A 12,011-nucleotide genomic window follows, 5' to 3' on the forward strand; every position below is an offset into this window, starting at 1 on the left:
TTTCTTGGATCTACTGGTTGATGTACATTCTGTAAATTATAGAAGACATTTACCATCAAATATTTTACTAGTGCTGTGTTGGAGAATCTTTTTTTTTTTTTTACCTTTATTCTGCTCACTGTGAGACGCGTCACCTTGAGCCCGATGAGCTACAGCTGAAATAAATATATACAATTACAATAATATCGAAAGACCGTTTTCTTTTGTTGTTGCGGTGTATTGAAAACACGTTTTTTATACCTCTCTTTGTCGTGGAAGTAGGATGTCGCTGTGAGCACGATCCACGATCTATGAATTGTACATTCACGTTACACGAGGTGCTAGCAGCGTGCCGGAAAAGTATCTCATAGCAAGTTTGCGCTTACCTTCACAGTCTTCTGCGGATGAAATACTGTCCCAATCACTGTCTCTGAGATCCGACTGTACCCACTCCTCCGAAGAATATCCATCGGACTCGGGGTACTCTTCATCGTCCGAATCAACGTCCGCGTTTGCAGAAGTGCTTGGTCGTGCACCACGTTTTCCGGCATTAGCATCGCTAACCGGTGTCGCTTTAAGACGTGGCCGAAGACGTCGCGTCAAAGCTGCAACTTCGGCGTCAACCTCGTAGTCACCATCATCATCATTGCCATCATCAACGTTCAATTTAGCACTGGTTGATGCTTCTCTTTTTTGAAAATACCGATCAAGCGTGAGCTGCTTTCCACCGGTCGCCATTTTTGCTTCCTCTTCCATTGTCTCCACTCTCCTCTCCACTCTAGCTCCGCCTCACGTCTTATACTGACGCCCACGGTGGGCGGCCCACCCAACCTTGTGCAAAGAGAGTCATCGCTGCCATCTAGGGGCCAAAACGAGTCATTAAACTAACTAGATCTGCTTGATACTTTCAGCACAGCTGCCCAAGGCTTTCCCCCACCCGTTTCCAAAAAAACCCCCAAAAAACATAGTGAACGTCTTTTAACGTCCTCAGCGCCCCTCCGTAGGTTTTTACTAAACGTTTTATAACGTTTATGGCAGTCAAAGAGTTAAGACAGAACTGAGGGATGATTTGACGTCATCTTTAACTTTAGCACACATCCTTGGTACAGCAATGTCGGTCATGTACTTGCGAGTGGGGATCACGCAACGCGGCTCCAATGTGTTCAGCATTAGGTGAAAGCGTGGTTTCTCCATGACACTATATAAACGTTGGGCAATATAACGCACCACTGAATCAGTTATCTTCTGTGCAGAGTGAGTAAAGTGGAAGCTTGGTTGTCAAACTTGCCAAAGTAATCTGCTTCAGATCATCCCATAGGTTTTTGGGCAGCCGCGAGGCTAGCCTTTCAGCATGGTGTTGTTGCAAGTGGGATCTTAAGTTGGTTGTAGTACCAGTATAGTGTACAAACACCAGGCATGTCTGCAGACTGTGTTTGTTTTATTCTTTTGTTTTATGTTTTTGGCTTTGAAACCAAAATGTGTCCAAACATCTGCCTTGAGAGACGACGGTGAATCCAAAATGTTGCTGGCCATTTTGTTTCGATTCATGTTTAAATTTTTGTCAATGTTATGTGTAACAGACAGATTACTTCAGGTTTTAAAAGTTAGCTAATGTTTCACTTTTTTCAATGTAGTGCGTCGTTAATCACTGAGGTCAATCACTTCTGGCTGAGGTATTTCGGTTACGATGAAGAAAATTCACTTCAGTTGGTAAAACCTCTTCAAATTTGGTTCCCCATAATCAGCATCACCTTCGGCCTGAGTTGTTTCTTGGTATGGGTTAGGAGGATGTGGATGAGGGAGAAGCCCGTAATTGTCAATATTGTTCTGTGCTGTACACTGACTGTTGCTGTGAAACAGCGGCTCAATCCGAGATGGCTGCTGCAGTAGCGTACCCAACCCTGTCAACAGTTGATTGGCTAACAATTCAGTCGACCTAGTTGTCTCCGCTATTAGACGGGTCAAGAGGGCTTCATCTTTTACATGGCTAAACTCCCTTTTCTGCTTAACCCACTGATTTTGCGCAATGCTGCATTCTTTTCCAGAACTCCTGTTGTTGTGTCAATAACGCAGCTCCACGGGGCCTTGGCCTGCGACTTGACCCACCTCGACCAGACAAGACGGACCTTAGTTAGCACCATCAGACCTGAGGGCCACAGTTTGGGCAACCTTACTCAAACCAGTTATGCCATAATAAAATGCTGAAATCCTACCAGGCGTAGTTGCAGTACAATTTGAGGGGTCAGGAGTTATTGACTGCAGAGGTGTAGTTGCATTGGATGTTCTTGGAGAATATCCCTTTGCCTCATTCTCTGAATCAGGGCAAACATTAAAGAGAAAACCTAAGAGCTTAATTTAAGGACCACAAAGTCTGCAAATATAAAAATTGTTATAAAGGCCAGTGTTCTCACATTTATGCACCTTATATAAAAGCAAACAGCGAGTTCATATCTGCTCATGGTACTACCTACAAAACTGAAAGTTTACCTTTGGTATCATGCGCTCCTCGAAGATCAAGCGATGGGTAACGTTTCATCACGCTCTGCCAAGTAGAAAAATTAAGCAAAAGTTAAAACAGATGAAAGACACGAGTTTGGGTTCACCGGTCGACAAGACTAACATTAATTTACGTGACTTTGACGTGTATTTTACTTTAATCAGTGAGTAGTGTATATTAGGCAGCCGTTAGCTGCGTTACTTGTAACTATCGTGCTCAGCTATGTTAAGCTAACCTACCTTGGTTGCTTTCAGTCGGTAGCTCTGGTTCTTCAAGGCTGACACCAACCCCGCTGTTTTGGACAGTAGAGATGGGTCTTCTCCCCAAAAGCTCCTCTATTATATAAAAGTGGGCGAAGGAATCTGGGCCAAACCCGTTGGTACCGTTGCTTCTTCGCCTTCTAGTAGGCCTTTTTCAGAATTTTCCAGCGGTGCTTGATCTGGTCTGGCGTTGGTACAAAACCTGCTTCAAGCAACTTTGCTGCTGCGATACTTTCTACCATCAATAAGAGACATTACATTCATGTCTTTGACTATATTAATGAAGAAATCAGTTTCTCCCTCGCTCCAAAAGTGTGGGGCCGAGCTCACTCTGACTTTCGCCATGTTGTGTTTATCCTGTTGTTATTTCCGGTGGTTTGCGCGCTAAACAAGCTTGCATACAAGCACTTCCTGTACTCAATATACTAAGATTGCCCTGTTAAATCTTTTAAACCTGTTAAGTAGGGACTTCGAATGTTGGAACGATGACAAGAAAAGGTAGAGAGCTGGTTGACCTGATGTAGAGGAGGAAGGTGGACCTATTATGTGTTCAGGAGACCAGGTGGAAAGGGAGCAAAGCTAGAGGTTTAGGAGCAGGGTACAAGTTGTTCTATCATGGTGTAGATAGGAAGAGTAATATGGAGTAGGAGTTATCGTGAAGGAGGAGTTTGTTAGGAACGTCCTGGAGGTAAAAAGAGTGTCAGAGAGTGATGAGCCTGAAGCTAGGAATCGAAAGTGTGATGATCAATGTTTCAATGTTCTTAGTGGTTATGCGTCACAATTAGGATGTGAGCTGGAGAAGGAGAACTTTTGGTTGGACCTTGATGAAATGATGCAGAGTATCCCTAGAAGTGAGAGAGTTGTCATTGGTGCAGACTTCAATGGACACGTTGGTGCAGGAAATAGGTGATGAGGAGGTGATGGGCGAGTTTGGTATCCAGGGGAGGAAGGCAGAAGAAAATATGGTGGTTGACTTTGCAAAAAGAATGGAAATGGATGTCGTAAATACTTTCTTCCAGAAGAGGCAGGAACATAGAGTGACCTACAAGAGTGGAGGTAGGAATACACAGGTAAACTACATCTTGTGTAGACGGTGTAATCTGCAGGAGATCAGCGACTGCAAAGTAGTGGTAGGTGAGAGTGTAGCCAGACAGCATAGGGTGGTAGTGTGTAGGATGACTCTGGTGGTGAGGAAGACAAAGACAGCAAAGGCAAATCAGAGGACAAAATGGTGGAAGCTGAAAAAGGAAGAGTGTTGTATGACTTTCAGGAAGGAGTTGAGACAGGCTCTGGATGGTCAGGAGGTGCTTCCAGATGACTAGACAACTAGAGCAAATGTGATCAGGGAGACAGGTAGGACAGTCCTTGGTGTGTCATCTGGAAGGGATAAGGAGACTTAGTGGTGGAATGAGGAGGTGCAGAAGTGGATCCAGAGAAAGAGGTTAGCTAAGAAGAAGTGGGACATTGAGAGGAGTAAAGTAGACAGGAGTACAGGGAAATGCAGCGTAAGGTTAAAGTAGAAGTGGCAAAGGCCAAACAAGGGGCTTACGATGACTTGTCTGCTAGGTTGGACAGTAAGGAGGGAGAGACTGATCTACACAGGTTGGCAAGGCAAAGAGACAGAGATGGGTAGGACGTGCAGCAGGTTAGGATAATAAAGGATAGGGATGAAAGTGTGTTGGCAGATGCCAGTCGTGTGATGGGAAGATGGAAAGAGTACTTTGAAGAGTTGATGAATGAGGAAAATGAGAGAGAACGAAGCGTAGAAGAGGTGACTGTTGTGGACAGAGTGGAAAGGCACTCGGTCCTGATGATATACCTGTGGAGGTATGGAAATGTCTAGGAGAGGTAGCAGTAGAATTTCTGACTGGGTTGTTCAACAGGATCTTAGATAGTAAGAAGATGCCTGAGGAAGGGAGAAGTGTGCTGGTACCCATTTTTAAGAACAAGGGAGACGTGCAGAGTTGTGGACACTACAGAGGTATAAAGCTGATGAGCCACACAATGAAGCTACGGGAAAGAGTAGTTGAAGCTAGACTGAGGGCAGAGGTGAACATTTGTGAGCAGCAGTATGGTTTCATGCCCAAAAAAAAAAAAGAGTACCACAGATGCAGTATTTGCTTTGAGGATGTTGATAGAGAAGGTCAGAAGGAGCTGCATTGTGTCTTTGTAGATCTGGAGAAAGCTTATGACAGGGTGCCTAGAGAGGAATTATGTTTTTGTATGAGGAAGTCTGGAGTGTCAGAGAAGTATGTTCAAGTGGTGCAGGACATGTATGAGGCCTGTAAGACAGTGGTGAGATGTGCTGTAGGTGTGACGGAGGAGTTCAAAGTGGAGGTGGGACTACATCAGGGATCAGCTGTGAGCCCCGTCTTGTTCGCTACGGTAATGGACAGGATGACAGATGAGGTTAGACAGAAATCTCCATGGACTAAGATGTTTGCAGATGACATTGTGATCTGTAGTGAGAGCAGGAAACAGGTGGAGCAGAAGCTCGAGGCATGGAGGTTTGCTTTGGAAAGGAGGGGAATGAAGGTTAGCCGAAGCAAGACGGAGTATCTTTGTGTGAATGGGAGGGACCCAAGTGGAAGAGTGAGGTTAAAAGGAGAAGAGACCAACAAGGTGGAGGAGTTTAAGTATTTAGGGTCAATAGTCCAGAGCAATAGAGTGTGGAAAAGAAGTGAAGAAGTGTGTGCAGGCAGCCTGGAACGAGTGGAGAAAAGTGACAGGTGTGATGTGTGATAGAAGAGTTTCAGCTAAAATGAAAGGAAAGATTTATAAAACTGTGGTGAGACGAGCAATGTTATTTGGTCTGGAGAGAGCGCCACTGAGGAAAAGACAGGAGGCAGAGCTGAAGGTGGCAGAGATGAAGATGCTGAGGTTCTCTTTAGGAGTGACCAGGCTGGATAGAATCAGGAATGAGTACATCAGAGGGGACAGCACATGTTAGAGGCTTTGGAGATAAAGTAAGAGAGGCCAGACTGAGATGGTTTGGACATGTCCAGAGGAGAGATAGTGAGTATATTGGCAGAAGGATGCTGAGTTTCCAAATGCAAGGCAGAAGGTCTAGAGGAAGACCAAAGAGGAGGTTTATGGATGTAGTTAAAGAGGATATGAAGGAAGTTGGTGTGAGAGCAGAGGATGCAGAGGACAGGGTTAGATGGAGGCAACTGATTTGCTGTGGCGACCCCTGAAGGGAAAACCCGAAAAGGAAAAGAATAATAAGCCCTGTTAAATCAAGCTATTCCTTCTTCTTCTTCGTCTATGAGCTGCCCCCACTTCTTCAAGTGGGATCGCTACAGCCGTCAGTAGGTACTGTCAACGTCCATATAGGGTCAGAGCTTTCATTTTACGCTGGATTCCCTTTCTGCCGCAACCCTCCTCCTTTGTCCAGGCTTGGGACTGGTGTACATGGATACACCCAGGTAATATGGTCACCGGGTGGGAAGCGAACCCCGTACCACCTGCATCAAGGGCAAGCGTCAATTAAGCTATTGCAAATGCATTTATATGAACAAGAATTCGGATTATGAAGGAGGTAACACAGGGATCTTTATATTCGGGTTATTACAGGCAAACAACGCTTTTAAAACCTGAATATTGGCAATATTCTGGTTTTAAAAGGGTTATTGCCTGCATGTAAATGTAGTCAGTGTCACACCTGTGCATAAGAGGTCAGCAATTATTGTTCCATTATTGTCCTTCCTTTCCTTTCAAAGGTCTATGAGAAGGTTGTAGCTGAGCAACTTATACACAGAAAATTGTCCAAATTGTTACTGCTCTCATTCCTGTTGTATCTGGTGTTTTTCCAGTGAGGGGATGTTTCCCACTAGCGCCGCATCTGCAACTGAGCCACAGCAACTGGTGCAGAGACACTCTACCAGCACATCACAGGAAAAAACACTGAAATTGAAGCAAACATGGAAGATACCACCGATTACACCATGAGGCTTAACTAGTTTTTTTGTATTAAGTCACAGCCATGTGTTGCCCCTTTGAACTTTTATAACAATTTAAAGTTGATTAAACTGTGGAGTGATTAACTGAAACAATTTACTGTACGTAGTAATAATCAGCTTTATTCCAGAAACTGTTTCGTAACGGGAAAAAATTATCTTCATAAAAGACAATTCCATTGTGTTGAACCTGGTACAGAAAATGTGATTTAGGCTCAATTTTCAAAATAATCAATGAACATGCAAATGCCGTACAAATACTAACCAACTAATTCTTCCAAAATATCCCACATGCTGTCTTTTTTTGCAGCAGTTGCAGAGGCTTCCCCATGTCACACCGCGGTGAGGTTGTCTTGTCATTTCCTGTTTTATTTTGAAAATTCTGACTCCTTTCGTTTCAGGTCACTTGCCCTTCCTCGTGTGGTGTCAGTGTCAACCCTGATTCCTGATTGTGTCCACCTGTTTCCCATTACCCTCATGTGTTAAATGGTCTGCGTCTCACCTGTCTTGTGCCGAAGTGTTTTCGTCAGAGCCACTCAAGCCAGTCATAGTCCTCAGCCTTGTTGTCCTGTATCTAGTCATAACTGGTTTGTATTTTTTGTAGAGATGGGACAATGAAGCCTTGTGAAGCTTTTGAGGCTTTCGGCTGATTGATTTGGAAAAAAAGTCGAAGTTTCAAAGCCCCATAAGATAGATCGTACCGGTGACATCTGGTGGTCAGCTGGAGTCATAGCAGCTATAATCTTCAAAGTGATTCGCCTGATTGATTTATATTCCAACATAACACCAGTACATTCAGTCTTACATTTGTGTCTGTCTAATGATCATCAGGTACACATGGAAGTGTTGCAATATTTTGACACTGTACCAGTACTATGGTTCAATGTGATGTCCTGTTACTCATTCGATTTTTATAAACATGATTTGGATATGACACAAGTGCGCTGTGAAGCCAGATGACAAGTATTTCAACATCAGTCTTTGGAAGATGTGACTGAGGGTCTTGGAGAAGCGCTTATAGCAACTCGGTGGAAAATACTTGGGTCAAGCCTGTATCTTCTACACACGATTTAAAAATAATGCATAATTGGAAACTTTAAATGCATCATTGTGGGAGTACTTTTGTTGGAAACATACCGAATAACTAACTTTTCCAGGTGAACATAAAGTGAAGCAAATATCTACATGAGGGAATTGTGCTTGTGCTACAGTGAAAATAAAGCAAATACCAGTATGTACATGAGGGAATTGTGCTTGTGCCCAACTTTTTATATTTTTTGGTTTTACAAGTTCTTATTTAAGAACAATATTTGCTCTATTGTGTTCGGCTTCAAGAGGCTTCTTCTCTGGCTGACAATTTCACCAGCCTTTGAGAAAATCCTCTCACAGGGGACTGAAGATGCTGGTGTTGAGAGGTACTGCAGAGCCACTGGATACAGATGTGGGTAGTCCTTCAAATATCTAGAAAAGTAAAATATGACAGATAATCATTTTTGCACTGGATTAATAAATCAAAGTAAAGATAGATAGGGAAATTTAGTTTCAGCAGCATAACATTACATTCATTACAACATAACAATAGTGCCACTTTTCATATCATATATGTATACTGTAAGTACCTCACCTCTGAACCTCTGCAATTGCATTGGCAGTGCTACTTGAAGCACGCTGTGTCTCCACATTGCTGTCCAGAGGACCCCAGAGGCTGTTGCCCTGGGAATGGCCTGTAACCTCTGCAGGTGGCAGTTGTTGGGCTGGTGCAGGCATTTGATTGGCACATTCTCTTGTGAGCCTTTCCACTGCAGCCTGGCAACTTGATGTGCTACAGAAGCCCACTTCCTTGAATCTTGGCTCCAGCAATGTGGCTAGTGTCAGGGTTGTTATTTTCTCCAGCATTGCAAATTTCTCTTGGAGATTGCTGTTGATTTTGCTGACTAAATTCCTGGCAACTTCGATGGTGACTTTTGTCCACTGTCTGGCTGTGAAGTGCTTCAGCATCTTCACCATTGGAATGACTTTTGATCCAGACACTCTATTCTCTGTAGACATTTCTACAGTGGCCTCATTGAATGGAGAGAGGACTGAAAGGCACTGAGATCGTCTCATATTCTTCAGCAGAGAATGGGACGATGGTGGTGTTTAGACTGCTGAGGGCTGCACCCAGTGGCTCCCTCTGCTCATGCAGTCTCTGGAGCATTGCAAATGTGCTGTTCCAGCGGGTTTCAACCTCTTGCAAAAGTTTATGCTCCGGTCTTCCCATTTGCCGCTGAATTTCAGACAGCTTTTCTCTTGCCGTGGTGCTTGATTTGAAATGCCCCACAATTCTACGTGCCCAGGTGCGAATATCATCAAGCCCTGGTGTTTGTGCTAATGATTTCTTCACGACAAGATTTAACATGTGGGCAGAACAGCTGATATGGCGCACATTGAGGAGATTGGCACATGCTATCATGTTTGCAGCTGAGTCTGTGACCAGACTCTTCACTTTGGCTCTGATTCCCCACTCTGCCATCAGGGTTTCTTTGGCCTCTGCTAGGTTTGCTGCAGTATGGGAGCGAGGGAACCTTTTTATGCCCAACAGAAGAGTTGACAGCTGCATCTCTTCATTAATGAAGTGGCAGGTTACAGCCAAGTAGGCATCCATATTTATTGAAGTCCACATGTCTGATGTTAGGCTGACTGTGGATGTCTTTTCTATCTCCGCTACTGCGTTGTCTTTGGCAACCCTGTATTTATTCTGCAACATTTGTTTCAGGGCTTTTCTTCCTGGGATAACATAAGTGGGATCCAGGAGCTGGACAAAGGCCCTAAACCCTTCATTTTCCACCAGTGATAGTGGCTGTGCATCTATGATGATCAGATTCAGTAAGGCCTCATCCAGCTTTTGCTTCCTCGACTCTGATGACAGAAAAAAAAGTGAGAACATATGAAACTTTAGTGTGCTTTAATACAGTACATTTTCCTTTTTTTTAAGATGCTGCAACATGGAGGAGGTGTTGTTGCCAAAAACCAACTCCTGTGAGCATATGAGGCACTGAACCTAAATAATGAATAAATATGACATTAAAAATTGTTATTGTTCAATACTGAAACAATCAAGATATTATTATGGTTACTATGGACATACTGCAGGCTGTGATATTTTTGAATGTAGGTAACACAGCCAAGATTCCCAGCGACCTTTAAATGCTTTAAAGTTTAAACATTATTAAAAGTGATACAGTAATATTAATTAATTTTCTGTAACCATTTATCATTGCAAATGTTGCGGTGAGCCATTTAGCAAAACTGTACAATAGTAAATACAACACTACAATGATGATGATAATGCTGATAATATACCATTTAATATTATGCCAAATAATTAAAATCTTACCTTTGTGGGTGACACAACGTCAAAGTGTTGCCAAACACGAGATCGTTTTCTTGCATTGGAATTCTCCATCCTAAAGCTCTCTCAAGTCAGTTTTCTCTCAAAAGGCTGTAAAGCACTGGGCGCGGGGGAGGCAGTGTTTGTAATTTCCGGTATCTCATTAGCGCGCATAAAGCCGCATACGTCATCAGCACGTGATCACGGAGGTTTGATCGGGGCTTTTGATACATTGTTTCGAGCAGTCTGTCTCACTCGGCTGGCACATGCTCCGGAGTCTCAGTGTCCAACGTCCCATCTCTACTATTTTGCGTAATGATGGTAAACTGAAGCATCATGAAGCAATGAGGCCTTCCATCCAACTGGTTCGCTCCTGGGCCGAAGCATCATGAGGCTTCATTTGTTCTATTGCGCCTTCATGTGGAAAATAAATGTCATGACAGACAGAGTGATTAAAATGATACCATGGATTTGATGGGGTCAAAAGGCCAGGGAGTTGGGATGTGAATGAATGTGCGTGTGTTACTTGAAAGAATGATTGCTTTATTTTATTTTGCATTGACATATAAACAAGGAACAAGACACACCTTTCATTCATTTTTATTGAGGAAAACTAGCATTTCGAAAGTTTTTGGCTTTAAACGGTTTATTTTTTTAGATAGGAGTTCTCCTGCTTTTGAAAATAGTCTTTCGCAAGGGACGGATGAGGCCGGGGTACAGAGAAAGGTTATTGCTAGTTTGTAGAGGTTTGGGTAGACATGTTTGTGCAGCTCCCAGTAGTCCAGGGGGTTTGACATCCTGCTTATGTTGGGTTCCCCCAGGTAAGTGTGGACCTCCACAGTCGCATCTGCGGTCTCACTCTGGGTCCTCCTCTGGGTCCTCCTTTGCATGACTGTGTGGTCCAATCGCCGCCACAGTTTGTCACCTAAGACACAACAAACAGACTAACAGCCAACAGGCAGTTCTGGCTGCCCATCGTAGAGATGGAAGCAAAAGAATGCCTTATCCCACAATAATGCACTGCCGCTCATTTCCTATTGCTTAATTAACACCATTAGAATGTATAGAATATTACCTTGCTCCACAGGCTGGGAAGCTTCTGATGTGTCCGGTTGTGTTGATGAAGATGATGGGTTGGAGGAGGAGGAGGAGGAGGAAGATGCCCTGTGCCGGATCACTGTCGCAGATTCAGCTGTGAGCCTCCTCTCAGCCTCTTGTGCTTTATTGGGGCTAAAGAAGCCTATCTTCTTGAACCTGCAAATGACAATGAGACTCATTGCAGTTGTGAACTGTTCAACAAGAGGCAGTTGCTTATTTGTTGGTACTAGTAGACAGATGAGAAAAACAGACAACTGATACAAACTTGGGATCCAGCAGTGTTGCCAGTGACATGATGCTCATGGCTTGGAGGTTGTAGAGCTTGTCCCTCGGTTGTTTTTTAAGACCCTCAGCCACTGCTTTGCTCTCCTCCATTTGTATGGTTCCCATGTCATCCTTCAAGGTGTGGTGCAGCATGGCCAAAAGTGGTATGACCTTGGACCCAGACACTCTCCTCTCCTCTGAGAGCTCTACGGTGGCATCATTAAATGGGGACAGCACCTGCAGACTCTCAGAAATGAGCCTCAACTGGTGGGATGTGAGTGGGGTAATGTCAGTGTGTAGGCCTGCCAAGGCTGCTCCTACGGCTTCCCTGAGGTTGTACATGCGTTACAGCATAGACCGGTGATTCTCAACCTGAGAGAGTCTCCACCTGAAAATAAAAGGTCATTATAGTTTGAAAGGGGAGTGGAAGCAGTTATGGATGTCAACTGAACTTACCTCTTGAATGAGCTTCAGCACAGGCTCTGTAGGCTTCATTTGCTCCTGCACCTGTCAGCCTTGTCTATAAAAAATAAAATAGGAAACAAAACATTATTCAAGTCATTCAGCATTAATTTGAATACTGCTGT

At 43.8% G+C, this 12,011-nt stretch overlaps 1 protein-coding gene across 1 annotated transcript; it reads right to left on the minus strand.

Annotated features, from left to right (window-relative positions):
* Positions 1–10,652: 10,652 nt before the first annotated feature.
* Positions 10,653–11,577, minus strand: LOC147160421 (zinc finger BED domain-containing protein 4-like). Its single transcript, XM_086097879.1, has 3 exons — positions 11,426–11,577; positions 11,138–11,316; positions 10,653–10,987 (listed from the first exon to the last, which is right to left on the minus strand). Exons 1-3 carry the CDS (start codon positions 11,575–11,577, stop codon positions 10,653–10,655), a joined length of 666 nt encoding a protein of 221 aa, XP_085954005.1.
* Between the last annotated feature and the right edge of the window lie 434 nt (positions 11,578–12,011).

Source organism: Leptonotus elevatus, chromosome 16 (assembly GCF_054856555.1).
Source record: "Leptonotus elevatus isolate MCC_2025b chromosome 16, RoL_Lele_1.0, whole genome shotgun sequence".
Classification (NCBI taxonomy): Eukaryota; Metazoa; Chordata; class Actinopteri; order Syngnathiformes; family Syngnathidae; genus Leptonotus; species Leptonotus elevatus.

Coding starts and splice junctions, on each gene's coding strand:
- LOC147160421 (XM_086097879.1), bottom strand. CDS start 11,577: ATGCTGCACCACACCTTGAAGGATGACATGGGAACCATACAAATGGAG. Junction 11,317..11,425: donor GCAACACTGCTGGATCCCAA/GTTTGTATCAGT, acceptor TGTCATTTGCAG/GTTCAAGAAGATAGGCTTCT. Junction 10,988..11,137: donor TTCCCAGCCTGTGGAGCAAG/GTAATATTCTAT, acceptor GTTGTGTCTTAG/GTGACAAACTGTGGCGGCGA.